General features: G+C 38.0%; 2 protein-coding genes across 2 annotated transcripts in view; both read right to left on the reverse strand.

The window, feature by feature from the left end:
- Positions 1-4,584: 4,584 nt before the first annotated feature.
- chia.1 (chitinase, acidic.1) lies at positions 4,585-10,174 on the reverse strand. The gene is made up of 12 exons (XM_017694597.2): positions 10,112-10,174; positions 9,683-9,746; positions 9,537-9,566; positions 9,170-9,374; positions 8,786-8,842; positions 7,474-7,639; positions 7,097-7,221; positions 6,473-6,596; positions 6,181-6,363; positions 5,685-5,801; positions 5,439-5,565; positions 4,585-4,959 (listed from the first exon to the last, which is right to left on the reverse strand). Exons 2-12 carry the CDS (start codon positions 9,705-9,707, stop codon positions 4,751-4,753), a joined length of 1,368 nt encoding a protein of 455 aa, XP_017550086.1. The 5' UTR covers positions 9,708-9,746; positions 10,112-10,174; the 3' UTR covers positions 4,585-4,750.
- A 5,719-nt stretch (positions 10,175-15,893) lies between these two features.
- Positions 15,894-18,923, reverse strand: part of cntn2 (contactin 2) — a 48,804-nt gene continuing 45,774 nt past the window's right edge. The window contains exon 23 of the mRNA XM_017694675.2: positions 15,894-18,859. Within this exon, the coding sequence (XP_017550164.1) occupies positions 18,747-18,859 (113 nt within the window). The 3' untranslated portion in view covers positions 15,894-18,746. The remainder of the gene's footprint in view (positions 18,860-18,923) is intronic.

Below are 18,923 nucleotides of genomic sequence, written 5' to 3' on the forward strand. Positions count from 1 at the left end.
CACTGCACAGCTGATAAAGCAGAACCTTTCCACAATTGTTTCATTTTTAACCAGTTTCAAGTGAAAAATGTAGTGGGAGTTTGTTTTGATTCTTGCTGCTGGTAGCAGGCTGCTTGCAGTAATTGGACTTGAAGTGTATAAGCTGTAATTACAATACACAATACCTGTGATAGTTACCTAACCTGTGATATATCCTAGGATAAAACATATTAGCACTTTGGCACACTAGGCATTAAAAAGGTTTATGGACTATTTAGATGACATTTGATGACTTACTTTGTGAAAATAGAGCTTTGGTTTGATTCTCTGCACATCCTAACCAAGTAAGTACTAAATTACCAGACTACTAATGACAACAGTGACAGCAACGATAAAGAGCAACTTTTGTACATTTATTTTTGGCTTCAGAAATGGCTACAAAACACACTTTTCACTGGTTATTGAGTCTTGTTTGTACAGGCTGCCAGGAACACTTTTTGACCATATTTGAACTCAAAATATATCCATGGAAAAGGAGGTCGCAAGGCTAAAGAGCAGAAAGCAAGAACGACACAAAAACAGTGGTGATTTTAACAGAACTCACAGAAAACAAATCTAATCTAATCTTTAAAAAAATCTGCACATGTAATTAAAATGACTTTTAGTCATAGTTCATGATACATTTGTACAATAAGGCACCCTAAGAAACACTGGATTTGGATGGATTAGTGTCAACTACAATATTAGAGTTAACCATTTTTGACAGTCAGAGATAAAGATAGGCTTCAGTGCGGGCGGAACACCTAGTCAGCAACTTTATTGACACAGATCAGCTCTTCAACTCACACAAACTATGTGGGTGAGAAGTATAGGCATTATATCTTTGAGCTAAGTGAGCAAGGCCTTGCATAATACACAATAAGTCAAGAATGAGGTGACTGGGCATGATCAAATTTGAGGCAATTATTTTATATTTTACAATGTGTAAAGTCTGTGTAATGTTGCTGAGTTGGTTAAATGGGGTGCAGCAGTGCATGACTCACTCTTTGACACCGAGGCAGCTCATAAAAGGTTGTGCTGTCACATTGTTGTATTTTGATAATTATGGTAAGTATGCAGAAACTGTATCTTTCAAAATTCTTTGTGTGAAGCTATATATGATATATGATACACTTATCCTAGGTTTGTGATCAAGTCATAGTTTTCTAAGTACAAGACCATCAGATGCAAGCAGGCTTTTTGTTCCCATAGTACATTATAACATGGACACACCTATAATGTTGCTCACACTGTTGTGTACAGTGCAGTTTACAGTGACTTTGAGATTCTGGATTCAGGGGTCTGTCTCATGATGTGGTATTTCCTTAATTGCCCAAGCAACTTTCAACTTCGGATCTAATCTTCGTGGCATTTGTCTATGCATTTAATTAGTACGATTTATTTTTTTCCTCCTCATGTGACTCCTCCTTATGAGAGGGGACTCCTCCTCATGCAATTGTGCACACACCCACAAGGATTAATCACAGCCTAAATATCTGAACCTGGAATAACAGAAAAAGTTGATGTTCACTGTTGTAAAACGAGTTGACTGTGTCTGTGTTGAAATTTAGACAGAAAGCCTGTCTAAGTTGAACCTGCTTCATTAGACAGACCCAAGACTGACTACTACTTATTGTCCAACTACAAGCTAAAACAAATGGCATGTCAACATCACAAAAGAACACAAAGCATACCTTTATCTTTAAGCTGTTTCTTCTCATCTTCTTTTTTTCTTTTCTGTTATTCATCTCTTGTTATATACATTTTTTGAGAAGTCATTAATCAGTTGCTTTTCTCTGTATTACTCGAGCATCTTAAATCTCATAATGTTCCAGTAATCACCTGGAAGTAGTTCTGGAGCCCTCTGGTGGCCATGGGGCCCTAGGCAGCTGCTTTTGTTGCTTTCTAGGTAAAAAAGCATTGCTTGTACTTATACCTATTGGCCATTTTACCAGAAACACCTACTAACAAGATGCACTTTGTAGGTTTACAATTACTGACTGTTGCCCATCTGTTGCATAGTTTGTCTGCCACCCGGTGCCCGAACTAAATCATGGAAAAACAGGGAAGAGAAATATACGGAGGACATTTCTGTCCAAAGGAACCACATATTCAACACAGATCATTCAGCGCATCCCTAAAGTGCAGCCGGTACCAAGTGTTGCATACAGTTGTTTTGTACCGGACGTTCATACATAAAGTTTGGTTTCACTTTGATTGCGTTTTTTGCCATGTGCCATTGTAGAAGCATGATATATATATATATATATATATATATATATATATATATATATATATATATATATATATAGTGGGTTGCAAAAGTATTCAGCCCCCTTGAACTTTTCAACCTTTTGCCACATTTCAGGCTTCAAACATAAAGATATGAAATTGTAATTTTTTGTGAAGAATCAACAACAAGTGGGACACAATTGTGAAGTGGAACGAAATTTATTGGATATTTTAAACTTTTTTAGAAATAAAAAACTGAAAAGTGGGGCGTGCAATATTATTCGGCCCCTTTACTTTCAGTGCAGCAAACTCACTCCAGAAGTTCAGTGAGGATCTCTGAATGATCCAATGTTGACCTAAATGACTGATGATGATAAATAGAATCCACCTGTGTGTAATCAAGTCTCCGTATAAATGCACCTGCTCTGTGATAGTCTCAGAGTTCTGTTTAAAGCGCAGAGAGCATCATGAAGACCAAGGAACACACCAGGCAGGTCCGAGATACTGTTGTGGAGAGGTTTAAAGCCGGATTTGGATAGAAAAAGATTTCCCAAGCTTTAAACATCTCAAGGAGCACTGTGCAAGCGATCATATTGAAATGGAAGGAGCATCAGACCACTGCAAATCTACCAAGACCCGGCCGTCCCTCTAAACTTTCAGCTCAAACAAGGAGAAGACTGATCATAGATGCAGCCAAGAGGCCCATGATCACTCTGGATGAACTGCAGAGATCTACAGCTGAGGTGGGAGACTTTGTCCATAGGACAACGATCAGTGGTACACTGCACAAATCTGGGCTTTATGGAAGAGTGGCAAGAAAAAGCCATTTCTCAAAGATATCCATAAAAAGTCTCATTTAATGTTTGCCACAAGCCACCTGGGAGACACACCAAACATGTGGAAGAAGGTGCTCTGGTCAGATGAAACCAAAATCGAACTTATGTTTGGCGTAAAAGCAATACAGCTCATCACCCTGAACACACCATCCCCACTGTCAAACATGGTGGTGGCAGCATCATGGTTTGGGCCTGCTTTTCTTCAGCAGGGACAGGGAAGATGGTTAATATTGATGGGAAGATGGATGGAGCCAAATACAGGACCATTCTGGAAGAAAACCTGTTGGAGTCTGCAAAAGACCTGAGACTGGGACGGAGATTTATCTTCCAACAAGACAATGATCCAAAACATAAAGCAACATCTACAATGGAATGGTTCACAAATAAACGTATCCAGGTGTTAGAATGGCCAAGTCAAAGTCCAGACCTGAATCCAATCGAGAATCTGTGGAAAGAGCTGAAAACTGCTGTTCACAAACGCTCTCCATCCAACTTCACTGAGCTCGAGCTGTTTTGCAAGGAAGAATGGGCAAAAATTTCAGTCTCTCGATGTGCAAGACTGACAGAGACGTACCCCAAGCCACTTGCAGCTGTAATCACAGCAAAAGGTGGCGCTACAAAGTATTAAAGCAAGGGGGCTGAATAATATTGCACGCCCCACTTTTCAGTTTTTTATTTCTAAAAAAAGTTTAAAATATCCAACAAATTTCGTTCCACTTCACGATTGTGTCCCACTTGTTGTTGACTCTTCACAAAAAATGTCAATTTCATATCTTTATGTTTGAAGCCTGAAATGTGGCAAAAGGTTGAAAAGTTCAAGGGGGCTGAATACTTTTGCAACCCACTGTATATATATATATATATATATATATATATATATATATATATATATATATATATATATATATATATAATATTGGGTTTAGCAGAGCATGATGATGGTTGGTGGGGCATTATCACCCTATATGACTGCCTGACACACCACTGCTGTGCCTGAAGCTGCTGTGTCAATGCAACATGATGTACCATGCTTGTGTCACTGCTGTGCTAATGTTAGTAGATGGTAAATGTATCTGATAAAATCTCCAATGAGCAGGTAGGTGTACTTAATAAACTCTGTCTTATAAAGTTGTTTTATCCTACCTTATAAAACATAATGTTTTATTAAATAGAACTTAGATGTCACAAAACATCCTTTTATAACTCACAGAAGAGAATCCATATAAAAATAATCTTTCTACTTGCTTTACATATTTAAACAAGAAAATTCCATTTTTGTCCAGTGTTTCACAATTCTAGTCATGATATATTACTGTCTTGAACAGTCTTTTATCTAATCTAATATGTTATGATAGGTAGCACAAGCAAAAGCAAATAAACCCAAAACTGTCAATCTACAAAACTGAGTTTCTTTTAAAAGGCAAAGCGGTAAGGAGCAGCACCTATTTAACAGTGCACAGGCAGTTGAAAAGATGGCAGACAGACACAACACCATATGTCCATATAAAATGTTTTTCTTGGAATTTTCATTTTTGTACATTTATACAATTTTTTATACATTTCACTACTTCATAACCTGTATCAGCAATGAATGATGCTCACTAATTGAAATTTTATTGTTTGACCGGTATATTACTTTTTTGCAAAAATATCTTGGGAATCTCTTATGGCCAGTTGCAGCATTTACAAACATCATCATACACCAGGCCGGGTTGACACCGATGCAGGTATGTGTTTCCACGGAAGCACTGGAAGTAGGTGGTCTCATCAGCAGGGTTAGCATACAGGCCATCAGGCTTTCCAGAGCAGAAGGTGATGATGGGGTCTGGAGTAGTGGTCGGGGCACGAGTTGTGGTTGGCTTGGGTGGGAAACCTGTGAGAAGAGATCCATATTCTTAATAATGTGTGTAACAACTACAAAAAACTTGTCACTGCATGCTTTGTCCAAATATAATTAGTTTATAAATGAAAAGTCAGCTAGCATCACTGTCTCGCCAAAGCAGCTGCTCCAAAAGTATCCAAAGGGGGATTTCATCTTTGTACTGAAAAAGTGATGGATGAATGAATAGATGGATTTTTATCTGATCATGCATGGCAGGGGTGCATGATATGGAGAAAATATTGTATTGCAATTCTATTGCTAAATATTGCAAATTGGTTGGTTTTTGTGTTACATCTGTCATTGGTTAGAAGCCTCTTTTGTCTATTGCAGCCCTCTGTGATATCCGTATTACACAGGTCAACATCAAATAATGATTAACCAACAGTATATTGTGCAGCCCAGATACAAGATCAGTATAGAACAAATATATATGAGTTATGAACAAGGTTGATTTGGCATGACTTATTTACCCAATGAGTTGCGCAGATGGTTAACAAGAGGATATTCTCCATGTGAGCAGAAATGTCCTCCAAAGTCATCCAGATCAAGGCTCCATACTGATGCCCCACCCAGGTTCATAGAGTTGAGCCACTCAACCTGAGCCAAGGTGCATACAAACATGTAAACATCAATAATTAGTTGAACACACATTTTTGGTATTTTGGCAACTTTTGTGTTTTAGCACCTTGATTACTTTCTTAAACAGTCTCCTATACCTTGGCAGCAAAGCTCTCTTGGTTGTCATAGCCCACCCAAGACTTTCCTTGAACAGCATAGGGAACACTCTGCTCATTGATCCATTCTACTTTGCCAGATGCTGCAAAGGTGCAGATCTGTAGAGTAGAAAATACTTTAGCATTACCAAAATTTTCATGATTACTGCAATTATTATTATTATCACTATTATCATTGATGTTTAATAGTTGAATCTAGTTTAAGCTGGAAATGGGACATACTTTAATTTTCCACTGCTCCATGGAGCAGTATATGTCTACATTTTTACTGCAATTTTATGCATGATGCTTATATTACTGGTTAGGTTCAACATTTATTTGCCCTTTATCTGCAAACCATCTTCAGATAATCTTTTAAAAGCTGTGTAACACTTTGCTGTATTTTTTAAAAAGGGAAAAGAGCAAGACATAAACTCTATACTTGACTTTATATGTCAAGTTTGTGGCAAGTTTGGTAGTAGGCTAATTGGTCAGTCACCTCATAATAGGCCCAGAAACCAGCATCACGAGTGTAGGGTCCAGCATCAGCAGGGCCGTTAGCAGGGGCACCAAGGTTTGTTGCTGAGGTGGTAAGGCGGAAAGTGCGTCCATATGTAGGGAAACCCAGCAGCAGCCTCTCAGCTGGGGCTCCTTTACTGATCCAGTACGACACAGTGGCATTCTGACCAAAATGAACACAGAGTTCAGAAACAAACACTGACCAAACGCTTTTTTGTTATTACTGTTTTTTTTCCTGTAATTGTAAATTGAATTGTGGGATTTACACTTACAATGTTGTGGTAGATATGGCTTCCGCTATCGCCAGAATTCTTGAAGAGTGGACTGTTGTGTCCTGTAACCTTCTCCCATGAACCATGGTAGTCATATGTCATGACATTGAGGAAGTCTACTTGACTGCAACAACAAAAACACAGATGATGTTCAAAAATGACTGTGTTTATGGATGCCTGTGCTTTATTAGGACAGCACAATATGGGCATAAATCCTTGTACAGTGATTATATCGGTACATAATTATATATTAAATAAGCTTTGGTAAATCAATAATGTGATGTCTTAAAGGAATTTGCCTAATGACCATTACATTGTTAAGATTTAAACAAAGAGTGGTTTGACATAATATGTGCCATTCTAGATAAACTTGCTGAGTTTCAGATCCTTAGCATTTTGCCTCTAAAAGCTGCCTCACAGAACCTTATTACATAAAATGGTTATGTAAAATAATGCCTGAGCCTGTCTTATGATAGTTTTGCAGTGAAGTTTTGTCATGAGATTAAGTCGTAAGCACACATAGAAGCATTCATCTGGGACTCTGATTGGTAGCAATATATTGTGTGGCCCTAACTTTCATACTGTATTAGAGCATTGCAGTAATCTTAAGTATGTCTGGAGTACCTTGCGATTTCAGGGATTTCATAGGCAGCATCAATGGTGGACTTTAGGGCAGCCACTTTGGCAGAGAGCAGCAATGGGGTGTTTCTGGTGTCTTTGGCCTCCTGCTCAATGGCTCCTCTGAGCTCCTGCAAATGGTGTGGTTTAATAAAATAACTGGCATTAAACCTTGGATTCGTATTACATATTTAAGTAAATTATGCAAAACAATTTGGCGATTATAAAAGTGCTATATTAACCCCTTATACCTTAAAGGCATAACCTGTATGTAATACATATACCCGTGTGTTGACCTCCTCTTCATAACTGTGTAACTTAGTTCCATAATTATGGTAAAACTATCCTGCAAAATTTTAACTGTTCCATACATGCCTGCTTACCTCTACCAAAGCAGTGAACCTCTGCTTGTCTTCAGCAGGACTGCCGCTCTGTCCAGGGAATTCCCAGGCCAGGTCCAGGCCATCAAAGCCGTGAGCCCGGAGGAAGAGTAGTGCAGAGCTGATGAAGGTCTGACGATTGGCTGGAGTGGACACCATCTGAATAAACCTGAGATGAGACAAGTTCCTTGCTCATGACATTTAATAGTTGTGATGTGGCATATTGTCCCTGATACTTTCTTGCAAAAAAAAAAAAAAATTCGAAAAATCTAAAAATGATGAAGTATACTTTGAAATAAAACTGTCAGAAAGAGTTTTATGGATGTGGGCCTGGTTTAACCCACAGATTTAATAGACACATAACCAGAGGCCCAAGCTGCAATGAATGCCCAAGAATACGAATTAAGATAATAAATGCATGTAACAGTGAGCTATTTCACATCAAACTTGTGTGAGATTTGAAACGTGTGTGGGTGAAACTGCTTTTGGTAGAGCACAGTGGTAAATGTTCCACTTGCTTTGCTATAACATTCAAAGCTTGTAATAATTATACAGTTGTGTGCAAAAGTTTGGGCTCCCCGATGAAATTATATGTTTTTGTTGATTGTCTACACATACATACACATCCTCTACAGAGAACACACTTCTGCACATTTGAAAACACAATTACTGTTTATTTGCTGAATTTAACATACTGAGGACAAAAAATCAAACATAAAATGAGGCCTGTGTAAATGCCATGGCACATCTAAATTCAGCAAATAAAAAACACTGCACGAAAATGTCGGCAGTTACTTAAGTTTTCACTTATTTGCACTTCAATCCAACAAAACATGTCATTTGCCCAGGGATATCCAAACTTTTGCATATGACTGCAAGTTCTTTGAGCTTTTTATACACAACAGTACATGCAAGTGACCTTAGACAGTGACCTGTGGAAGCAGGTTTCAAATCTGTAAGCTCCTTGTGTACAGTAATGTTTGTACACTATAGGATCAGAAAATATTTTAATACCTTGTAATACATTTAGGAAATCATGAAATTATAATTTAATCCTCATGTTCTGTTATTGGCCAAATACTCAGCAACATGTTGCTCAGCAACATGCCTGATCTGTGGATGGTCTTTTGAACAAATGTTTTTTTAATGTATAGAAACGTTTTAAAGAACCTCCACATAATGTAAAGATTCTATAAAAATGAATGTGTATTCTTAGGACCTACAAACAACTATTTAGCAACCTAAATATTTACTGCATGCATGATTAACATTATAACTTCACTGTTTGGTTGCATTTTCACAAAGTAGTACCTACGGGCTCACGCCGTTGACCCAGCCCCCAACGGACAGCAATGTCTTCAGGTCAGGGTTTCTGGAAAGGAGAGATAATGGCATAAGTCCAGATTATTTTGGAGTAACTGTCAGTACTATACCCCCCCCCCCCCGCAACCCGGAGGGAGAAGCGGCTTAGAAAATGTGTGTGTGTGTGTGTCAGTACTATCAATTTCACAACATTCACTACCACTGATGCATTGTATGCAACATACATACATACAAATGGTTTTGTTGCATGGATGATTACATACATTACGACAGTCTATATGTTATTATCTATATGACCACAGAGTTAAATGCATTTCATTTATGAGTACTAAAACATGAATAAATAAAAACTGTGCTAGTATTCAATCTCACTCACACATTCTTCAGGCTGTTCAGGTTCTTGTACATGGTCTCATCGTTCCATTCGATGGTTGTAATCTGCTGGTCTGTGCCAATGGTGGCCAGAGTGTAGATTACGTGGGTACAGAGGAAGGGGTCGACATTCTCTGGTGTGAAGCGTCCATTGCTGGGCCTGTACTGGGACCAGTTGGTGAAATAGCACACTAGCTTGGTTGAGGCAACTATGAAAGAAGCAATTATACGGTTATTCAGCAACAGTTCATATCATGTCGTACATATGCTTTGAACAAAATTGCCAGGGAGTCATTATGCATGCTTTACTGCACAAATGAAATGTGTTCACCGCTAATACCAGGCATTCAGAAATACATAGAAGTAATTACCTATTTGAAGACAAAGGAGAAGTCCTAGTCCTGAGAGAAAGCCAACAGACACAAGTTAATTAAAAGAAACAGAACAGTTATGACAGTAATATATGATAAGGCAGGGAAGCTCTGCCAAAATAAGGAAGTCATAATTTTTTATATACCTGCTGTAAGAGTTAGTTTTGACATTGTGCTGTTGAATCTGTACAGATTATTTTACAAATCCACCTAGACACATAAATGGAACATTCAGTATATATGATTAAAACAAGACAATGTCCTGCATACCTTTTGTATAACTGTAGCAAAAGAGAAAGTAAGTTTTAATTATTAGAAAACTTATTCACTGCACTTTAAATATATCATATTGGAGACAAATATGGCAATGGTACTTTACAATACATTGAACCAAAGTTGCTGTTTAGCCACTTTGACAACAAATTAAATGTACATTGTGCAGTTTCAAACCTGATCAACAATGACAGTCATATCTAACTCGCAGGTTAAAAGCTTTACAAACAGAAAGTGGACTGGTAACATTTGCTTTCCTTAAATAAGACTAACATTAGTAAATGGTTATTAATTTTTTTTACCTGTCTCATTCCCAGACAGTGCATCTGAGGTATCTCCGACATGTTCAGGCTCATTTATACTTTGCTAATATTAACGGGTAGCAAAGTACAGGTGATAAGTAACGCTTGAGGTCTAATCGGGGAGCGGAAAATACACTGATAACCGATGAATTCAGAAGAAAGATTTATGGTGCACACTATTGATCCATTTTACGGTAAGCTTGCATAAATCATGTTCAATGAAACACCCAAATGAAAGCGTCTCTAGATGATAAACTTTTATTATTCACTTATTACAACATATAATTTTGGTTTTATCTTTGCAATATCTTTGCTCCTTTATTCTTCTGAAAAATAAAATATGCAATAGCCATCTCATTCAAAGTCATCTCAGATACCGTGAGTCTGAGATATTGGCCCTACAATGTCTTTGTATATTTGATTTTAATTCATTAAGACAACACTATAGTTTCAGAGTGACCTCATGGGATATGAAGCATCTATACACATTTTTGGAAAAACAGTGGTGGTCTTTGGTGATCATTCCACTTGCTTTATTCTAACACTCAAAGCAGGGCCTAGATGTAAGCTTTGAGTAGCTTTCAACTTCATAGATAACTTCACAAGTACATGGTACATGTGGGTGACGTTAGTCAGTGACCTGAGGAAGCAGGTTTTAAAGTCATCAACCCCTGGTGTCTATCAAAGTTTGTTAACGATTGGATCAGACAAACGATAAAATTATAAATATGCAATTAGATTAAGCGTCATGTCCTGTTTATGGCCCATTTCAGCAGCTCAGCATGCTTACATGACCTTAACTGCTTTTATGATCTTGACTTAATTACCATATTTATCATGATAAATCATTTCTCTGGCTCAAAATTGAAGCATATATTTGTTTATACAAAGCCCTTAACAAACATAAAATGTTACTTTTATGCACAATAATAAAAGGATAACATTTTCGCACCTTTCTGAAATGTGCATGCCTACTTTAGCCAAAAGGAGGGTTATTGGTTTATTTTTTTACTTTTTAACTTCTACTTAATTCAATCATTGGGATGGAAATAAATCAGTAGTTTGATGTGAATTGATGCATTGTAGAGACTTGGAATTTCTTTCTTTACATACTGTAAAATAGTGATTCATTGTTTTAAATAAAATCAAATCCATCCATCCATCCATCCATTTTCCAAGCCGCTTCTCCGTCAGGGTCGCGGGGGGGTGCTGGAGCCTATCCCAGCAGTCTTCGGGCGAAAGGCACGATACACCCTGGACAGGTATAAAATCAAATCATCAAATTAAATCAAATTTATTTATATAGCGCTTTTTACAGCTGATGTTGTCACAAAGCAGCTTCACAGAATTCCAGTAAAGACAAAGTTTTAACATGAAATGTAAAACCCCCAGGTGAGCAAGCCAGGGGCGACAGTGGCAAGGAAACTGGGAGGAACCAAGGCTCCCAAAGGGGGATCCATCATCCTCTGGTCAAACTACCTACAAATTATTGATTAAAAAATAAAAAGGGACCCTATACATCACATAGGTCTGCTGTTATGCTCATATGTACTGATATAGTATACATAATGTAAGCAATGATTATGATGATGATATAATAATAATAATAATTTCCCGGGTTATGACTGTTTGTTCAGAGGGTGCAAATCAGACTCAAACAAGGCTTCTCCACTAAGAGCTGCATAATAACAGAGTGACAGTTAATTTGAATGACTCTTCCCTCCTCCCCCCTCAAACACATACATCTCTCCCTTCCTCACACATACACACCCACACACCACACAGACCAAACCAAGCCCCTAGGCCAGCATATATACAAACATTTGTGAAAGAATTGGTTGGTCACAGGAGCTCAGTGAATTCCAGCATGGTACCATGATAGGATGCCACCTGTTCAACAAGTCCAGTTGTGAAATTTCTGCTCTACTAGATATTACACAGTCGACTCTCAATGGTATTATATCAAATTGGAAGAAATTGGGAATGACAGCGACTCAGCCAAGAAGTGGTCGGCTACGTAAAATGACACAGCGGGGTCCATGGATGCTGAGGTACGCAGTGCGCCGAAGTTGCCAACTTTCTGCAAAGTCAAACGCTACAGACCTCCAAACTTCATGTGGCCTTCAGATTAGCTCAAGAACAGCGTAAAGAGAGCTTCACGGAATGGGTTTCCATGGCTAAGCAGCTGCATCCAAGCCTTAGATCACCAAGTGCAGTGCAAAGCGTCAAATGCAGTGGTGGGAACCACTCCCGCTGGACTCCAGAGCAGTGGAGACGTATTCTCTGGAGTGACCAATCATGTTTATTTGTAAATCTAATGAGTCTGGGTTTGGCGGTTGCCAGGAGAACGGTACTTTTCTGACTGCATTGTGCCAAGTGCAAAGTTTGGTGGAGGGGGGATTATGGTGTGGGGTTGTTTTTTCAGGAGTTGGGCTCCGCCCCTTAGTTCCAGTCAAAGGAACTCAATGCTTCACCAGACCAAGAGATTTTGGGCAATTTCACGCTCCCAGCTTTGTGGGAACACTTTGGGGATGGCCCCTTTCTGTTCCAACATGACTGCACACCAGTGCACAAAGCAAGGTCCATAAAGACATGGATGAGTGAGTTTGGTGTGGAAGAACTTGACTGGCCTGCACAGAGTTCTGACCTCAACCCGATAGAACACCTTTGGAATGAGCGGAGACTGTGAAGCCAGGCCTTCTTATCCAACATTAGTGTCTGACCTCACAAATGCTCTTCTGGAAGAATGGTCAGAAATTTCCATAAAAACACTCCTAAACCTTGTGGAAAGCATTCCGAGAGGAGTCGAAGCTGTTATTGCAGCAAAGGGTGGGCCGACATCATATTAAGATTAAGAGACCCGTATTAGTCCCATGACGGGGAAATTTCACCTCCGCATTTAACCCATCTGTGAAGTGCAACACCACATACACACTAGGGGGCAGTGAGCACACTTGCCCGGAGCAGTGGGCAGCCCGATCCACAGCGCCCGGGGAGCAGTTGGGGGTTAGGTGTCTTGCTCAAGGACACCTCAGTCATGTGCTGTCGGCTCTGGGGATCGAACTGGCGACCTTCCGGTCACGAGGCTGGTTCCCTAACCTCCATCCCATGACTGCCCCACAAACCCTATGAATTAAGAATGGGATATCACTCAATTTCAAATGCATGTGAAGGCAGACGAGCGAATACTTTTGGCCATATAGTGTACATTAACAGAATGTAAAACAGACATTTGTTCTGTTAACTTTGTATTAGAAATTTAAGGCAACGAAATTTGTAACTTTTTTAAGTTAAAATATCAATAGATTTTTTATGGTGATGGGAAACAGGCATTGTGATTTCTAAACTAAAAGTAACTTGCTGTCTAGGTTTTGATCAAGTTAAAAGGCAGGAAATATAACAAATTGTAAAATGATTATTATATTTACGCACACAGCATTGGGGTCTTAGTTTGATCCCAGTCAATAAAGAGGTAACAGCTATCTCAACAAACCATTGTGGTTAACCTCCTTCCAAAAATAAGTATATATATGGCTTATTGTGAATGTGAGGCTTTTAAGAGTTTGACTGAAGCTTGGGGCAGCAGTCTAAAGTGGTATAAACCTAGTAAAAGTAATAAGCGATCAATTGTTAAATAATACATCTACTTGGTAATTCAAGGTGTGTATGGTATTTCCTGACAAATGAAATCAAGAGCTTTGATGTATAGTCATTATTTAGGGGAGAGAAAAGAGTGGGAAATTTGCCAATGGCTGCACTATTTGACTCAAGGGACATTCGACTTGGAAAAACACTTCTGATGACATATCTTGAAGGTGGGAAGAACTTTTCAAAAAAGGTGCTTAGCGGTGAGTATTTGGAGACCATATAAAAGGTGCAGGATGTGGTCACTGGTGCTGCCTATACATTGAAATGTTTTTTTTTCTGCTAGCTGAGGAATTCAGAAGAAAATTTGAAAAAATAAAGAATGCATTATAGCCCAAAAACCCTGTAACTGGAGTCAAATAGAGTTACTTTTGAATGCAAACGTAGGACACCCTTATTCAACGGATATTTCCTTGATTCTCTAAGTGAAAGTAAGTTAACACATTTACAGAGAACACACTTTTAATGCATAATTACTGTTTACATGAACTTAAAATTTAAAGTGTTCATGTTTATGTTTGTTTTATGTTAAACTCATCAAATAAACAGAAATTGTGCTGTAATTTGCAGTAAATGCAGTATCTATGTCATATCTCCCTGGAAAGAGTGTTATTTTTATTTAGAAACAAAATGTCAACAAAATATAATTTGACCAGGGGTGTTTAAACTTTTACACACAACTGTAAGTCACAGTTTGCCAGCTATTACAGTATTTTATATATAAAAGTACAAACCTCTGGACAGTATTAAGTGGACTGCAACTGTCCACGTCACAGAAATATAGCCTTTTGCGGTAAGTCTGTAAGAAAAGTCTGATAGGGCATCTATTGTTCTATAAGGTATCATAAAAATGTAATATGATTGTCATGAAACTATATATGATTGTCAACTCCAACTTTTGTGATCATACTTTCTTATTGCTCAACCATCGAATCTTATGTTAACAGGCGGAGATGGAGATGCTGATTACAAAAAAATAAAGCAGCTGCTTTGATGTACTGTAAACTGAACAGTAATACAGCTAAATTTTTATTTTTTTAAATCAACTTTAAATCTTTAAAACTTTGAAGTTAATGAGTGCAAAGGATAGATTCAGAGTAAAAAATGAATGATTTTACAAAGCTATTGAGGCTGAATTTATCCAAATGAGGCAAGATGAATGACACATTTTCTTTTCTACTCAGTTAGATGATCACTACAATACTCCTGATTGAACAGAAGTGTCCTCTACTTCTGGTCACAGTGCAAGTGTAAGTGCATTGCTGTGTCAATGAAAGTGACCACACTTCATTTACGTCATGACCTGTTGGTAATTAAATTTTAACAAATTGAACAAGTTGAGTTATTGATTTTTAAGCTTCAGGGGGGAAAAGCATAAAATGTATTTAACAGAAAATCCCACAAGTCTCAATTACTAGTAATTTATCATTTCAGTTTTTCAGTGTTTGGTGTGTTCATGCTTTGCCTTTACTACAGCTTCCATTATTTTTAGGAAACTCACTTCCTTTTTTGAAAGAAATCCTCAGGGATATTTTTCCACTCCTCCAAATTCCTATGACCTAAATGATCCTTAACACACACATGTTGAGGTCTGGACTCTGGGGTGCCCAGTCCATTGTTTTGAGAGCAGCAGCAGCAACTTAAAACAACTTAAAACAGATTTTTGTTGTTAACTTACTAGTAGAAGTGAACGTTTAAGGCAACCAGGTTTTCAAAGTTCATTGCAGTTCAGTACAGTGCAGTAGTAGTGATGGGAACAGGGTGTTGTGATGTCTATTTTCTTTTCTCAGTAACAGCTTCCTGACAGTTACACATCCTTTCAGACTCATAGCATTGAGATGTCCTCTCACAGTGGAAGGATGGACAGAAACACTTGTAGACTTTTTCAGATCTGAAGCAGGAGTGGAGCTTGATATTCTCTTCTCGCTCAAAAACAGGCCTACCACGTCTTGCACAGCTGTTAAGAGTTCCATATTTTATTTTTTTCCAACATCAGTTTGGACATTTTTTCACGTTTTCCATTTCTTTTTACCATATATCTAATCATTCGTCCTGAAGATTAAATGAAGGAAGGGTGACCTCTGAACCACTCGCTGTACTTAAAATTTTGCTTAATATCAAACACAGACACAATTCCTTCAAATACAATCAAAATGTGTTTATTGAAGAATATGTACAGGTTCCATTTGGTAGGCTCATTAACTTCACATTGGACAGGCTCAACCGGACACTGACAAAGGTTCAAAGAGACAACTCAACCTACACTCGATGACACTGAACTGACCAGTCAAAAGATTCCTGACATACACCATTCCTTAGCAAAATGAAGTTTGAGGAAGCTGCCCCTTTTTACTGATCTGTGACCAGATGGCTTGAATAATTGCAAATATTATGGGTGGATGAAAATGATGCTGGGTCAGCAGTAAGGTTAGGTTCAGCTATGGCAACACAAAAAGAATGAGTTATACTTGAGGCTTACTGTTAGTGGGCTCTGACAACCTTGAGAATAGAATTTATTTTTGGAATTTCAAAAAAAGCACAACATTCACACAGGGCATCAACAAACACCACTCAAATCTTAAAATACTTGCATCCAGTGGTCTTGCAGGTGGTTTGCCCTGAACAGTAACAGGTTTGGGAGGAATGAGGAAGGTTGAGGAAGTCTGGAGATGAATGTCCATGGAAGATTAGAATAAATTAATCACTAGTTGACAGATATGAACAAACACAGTGACGTGAGGCACCTGCATCACAATTGACAGAAGTTGCTTTAGTGTTTCTATATTATGACTACTTGAAGAGGTTTATGTATCAGTGCATGTGGTGAAATTCTACAATGCTGCTGAATTGCTAACACAATGCTCCTCACACCTAAAATTCTAAATTCTTTGCATATAGTAATAGTTTTACAGTTAAACAACATTTTTTGGTAATTTTTAGTTTGAGTAAATACCACTGGATAAGCTAGATTACTAGAAAACAATACTGTGTTTGGGGTTGAGGTCAGATAAAGAGAACTAATCTGTCCTGCTTCAAAAATACTACATTTAGACTGAGTTTAAATAGAAAACAAAAATAACCTACAGTTTAATTAACACAAAAAAAAAAGTGATGCAGAAAACTGATATCATTCAAATGTGTACATCAATTCCACGTAAGTAAATTATATATTATCAACAGTTTTCTTGTTCAGTGTATTTTTGGCAACAATTGTGTAATATATTTTGTTCTTGTAGCAATGATGTAGACATTTGATTGAGAAAAATTAATTGCATGACTTTTCAGTGCAGAAACAGGGTGTAGAAGGCTTTGACACTTAACACTGCCTACATTGAGGTTTACAGCATGCAGATTGGTATTATAAGTGCCAACGGCTCAGACCCTTATTAATGTAATATTTGAAATTCTGAGAAATGTGAAAGCCTGATGTGAGAAGATTGTCTTTGTTATGTTAATGAAAAACACATCTAGACACTAATAATACTGTACTGGCTAAAGAAGCTGCAGATTCAGGCTGTTTGATTCCAGAAATTCTGGAGTTCACTTTGATTCTGATTCCAAGTGATAGGAGTCGATTCTAAGAGCTGAGTCTGCACAATAATATTTTTAATTAACAAAATTGACACTGTATTTTGTACAGCACGTCTAGACAATGACAGCAGAATACGTCATACTCCATATGCATTTGGGTGCAGTCAAACTTGAACATCACTGTGTGGAGTTGAAGGCTTTGGAGTCCCAAATGGAATCAAAGGATCAACATTTTGGGATCCCCTCCCAGCCCTATTGCAGATAGGAATCATTTTGATTCCTGCCTAATACAAGTTCTGCTGTGACGTAGATCTAGTATAACTGCAGTGTTGCACATGCTGATAAACCAGAAAACAACCAAAAGCTTATGGCCTTTAGTTGTGAATCTTCCACCACAGATAGACTGTATGCATGTACAACTGAATACTGCACAAACGAGAGAAAAAACAGAGTCATAAATGACACCTCGGTGGGGTGGGGTGGTAATGCAGAGTACACTGTAACCCACTGCACTGTATCTTCCTCTTTGACCCTTTAACAAGTTTTGTGGCAAAAGTGTAATTTACGGTCAGTGATCTACATGACACTTTTGCGTAACACAAAAAGAAAAATGATAATAATGGCAAGATAACACACAAAGATTATCATAAAACCCTGATAACTGAAGATAACTTTGTCTTATCTTCTTTATTACTGGACATTAATAATCAACTTTTGTTTCTCCACAGTGTCCATGGCAACTCTTATCTCCAAACAGCCCGGCATGTACACACACACACACACACACACTTACACAGTTGATGCTGTTGGGTTTGGTTTTTACAACGTTTAAGAAGTCGACAGACACAAAACACTGTAAACAAATAACTATTTTAGCAAAATAATAAAAAGGTAAACTTTCATTTGGATCCTCGTTTAGATTCACCTCGATTCGATCCTCATGCTGCCATACAGTAGCAACTTACAAAAAAGAGTTTTTTTTCTACTACATTAGTGTGGCATAGGAATACCACCATTAACATATCCCAGCACTGTATGTACATCTATAAAACAAACAGAGTACAGTGAGAGCTTGACCATATTGGACTTGTTAAACTCTATGTGTCTGTTATGAGTTTAAATTATGGTTGAATTTGAGAACCTAGAACCAAATTCTGAATAGTCATTGCCCATTTCCAATTAACCAAGAAATGTACTGATTTTCATAAGGCGAGGTTTACAACACAATCACATAGTCAGCCCTCCTTACATCCCACAATAACCAGTAGTCCTTGTTAAAAAATGTATTGTTTATACAAAAGAATAAAACAACTGTCATTCACTGTCTTCATTACCAAAATCCCAGCCACCCCAACCTCCCCAATCAAAGACCCCAATGCCCAAAGTCCCGTCCCTCCTGGAGAGTAATCAGCCAATATCTGTGGCTTATTAGTGGGAAAAAGAAATTTTCATTGGCTGATCACAGTAGCAATAAACCGATTAGAGTTAGGACTGCTGTGGTTGACACCAGGACTGATGTGCAGGAGGATTTGGAAATTCCTGCACTGTTGTTCTGAACCATCATTCCAGTTCCTGTGGAATAAACAAAATGCCATTAACCGTTCCTTTCACTCTTTTCCACTTGTGTAGCTTATGC

Source organism: Pygocentrus nattereri, chromosome 21 (assembly GCF_015220715.1).
Source record: "Pygocentrus nattereri isolate fPygNat1 chromosome 21, fPygNat1.pri, whole genome shotgun sequence".
Classification (NCBI taxonomy): domain Eukaryota; kingdom Metazoa; phylum Chordata; class Actinopteri; order Characiformes; family Serrasalmidae; genus Pygocentrus; species Pygocentrus nattereri.